Here is a 1,634-nt window from a genome sequence, read left to right as displayed (position 1 = left end):
ATTTTTCTTACAGGTTTATTCAGCAGAAGAGACAGAAGAATGAGAAGTACCGCACCGAGTTTGACATCGCCCGCAATGTTCTGGAGCTGATTTATGGGCAGACGTTGGCATGGTGAGATCATCTCAAAGCCTTTGTATCACGTCCACCGTTCTCTGTGCTGCAGTGTTGCATCCCACCTATGCAGCCAGGGGCGTAACTAGAAATCGCAGGGCCCCATAGCAAAAGTTTGTATGGGGCCCCCCGTGATTTCTAGTTATACCCCTTGCAGAGCCCACCTGAGAGTGACCCTGCAGAGCCCACCCTAGACTCCCTATGGTGGGCTCTGCAGGTCCACCCTCAGATGGGCTGGTCGCACTCCTTTACCTGTCCGCCTCCCCTTCATCCATGGTCGCTGATGGGCCCCCGCCTCCTCCTCTCGCAGATTACGGTCAGTGATCTGAACAGTGGCGTGTTCGTCTTCAGCCGCCAGTGAAAGCCAGCAGCAGAGGATCCCATAGCGACCCAGGCGGCCCGCATGGCATCTGGCCGGGCCCCACTGTGCCCCGGGCCCCATAGCGGCCGCCTGGGTTGCTATGGTGATTGTTACGCCACTGTATGCAGCCATGACGAGGAAGGGCCACGGTGCAGAGAAGAAGGATGGGTTACCTTCAATATAGGGCTCCCTTAGGGTTCTATGGAGAGGTTCAATGTTCATAAGCGCCTATTCTTCATTGCCTGTTCAATGTCACCTCACCTCTTTCCCCTTTAACTATTATATTGTTGCCTCTTTCTCATTGCTGCTGCTAATTACAATTCAAGTCACGAAAGAGATCTTATTATCAAATCGTATGGAGATCCATCTGGTTATGACCTCTTTTGAGTGCAATCCTTATCCCATTCTAAGCCCTGAAGAAGGGGGAATGCTTCCCTCAAAACGCGTTGGCTGTTTTTTGTTTGAGCAATTCAAACAAAAATGGCTCTTTTGGACTCTATTCAATGGCTCTATTTAATGGCTCTTTTCAATGGCTCTTTTTTTGCATTCTCTTTCACCTTTTTGGTGCGGCACCCTTTATTTCTGAACATTGGGTCACTTCTGGTTACCCAACAAGGGAGGCCTGTTTTGTTTGGGAGTCGCCGTGCCAGTGAGCGTATTTGCAAACTTTCCGGCATCTGTGGATTTGAGTGAGCACAGAAACCCCGCCGCTTCTTCCTTGTGTACCTTTCCCATTGATTAAAGGAGAACTACGAGGTCAGGGTTTTCCCCATAGTTCTCCTCAGGGTCACGGGAGGACACAAACTAGCGTCCTCCCGTCACCCTAAGCTCAGTATACCGCGAGCTACAGCTCCCTATTCTTCCATTCCACCATTCAGCGCTGGAGGATCGAAGAGGGAGGGGGGGGGTTCCCTGCGGGGAGCCGTGAGTGACAGTCACGCCTCTCTGCAGGGACAGGAGCGAGCGACGGTATGCGCTCACTCACTTCCCGATCTATTGAGCCGTCGTGTGTCAGTTTCAGTCATTTACGACCTCCTGTAGACGGCTGTATAACCCAACTGTAATAGAATTGCTGTGTCCCTCAATGATAAAAAGATACTTTACATTTTATCTTTTTTATATGTAACTCTTGTCACGTTTCCCCCCCCCCCCTTCGTTTCA

At 50.9% G+C, this 1,634-nt stretch overlaps 1 protein-coding gene across 1 annotated transcript in view; it reads left to right on the top strand.

Annotated features, from left to right (window-relative positions):
• The window catches only part of TMC6 (transmembrane channel like 6), a 55,470-nt gene that overhangs the window by 27,641 nt on the left and 26,195 nt on the right, over positions 1-1,634 (top strand). Inside the window, exon 15 of the mRNA XM_018572833.1 lies at positions 14-112. Coding sequence (XP_018428335.1) covers positions 14-112 — 99 coding nt within the window. The remainder of the gene's footprint in view (positions 1-13; positions 113-1,634) is intronic.

The sequence above is a fragment of the Nanorana parkeri genome, unplaced genomic scaffold (assembly GCF_000935625.1).
Source record: "Nanorana parkeri isolate BGI_ZX_2015 unplaced genomic scaffold, ASM93562v1 scaffold2145, whole genome shotgun sequence".
In the NCBI taxonomy this organism is placed as follows: Eukaryota; Metazoa; Chordata; class Amphibia; order Anura; family Dicroglossidae; genus Nanorana; species Nanorana parkeri.
This window is presented reverse-complemented; position numbering and strand designations above follow the sequence as displayed.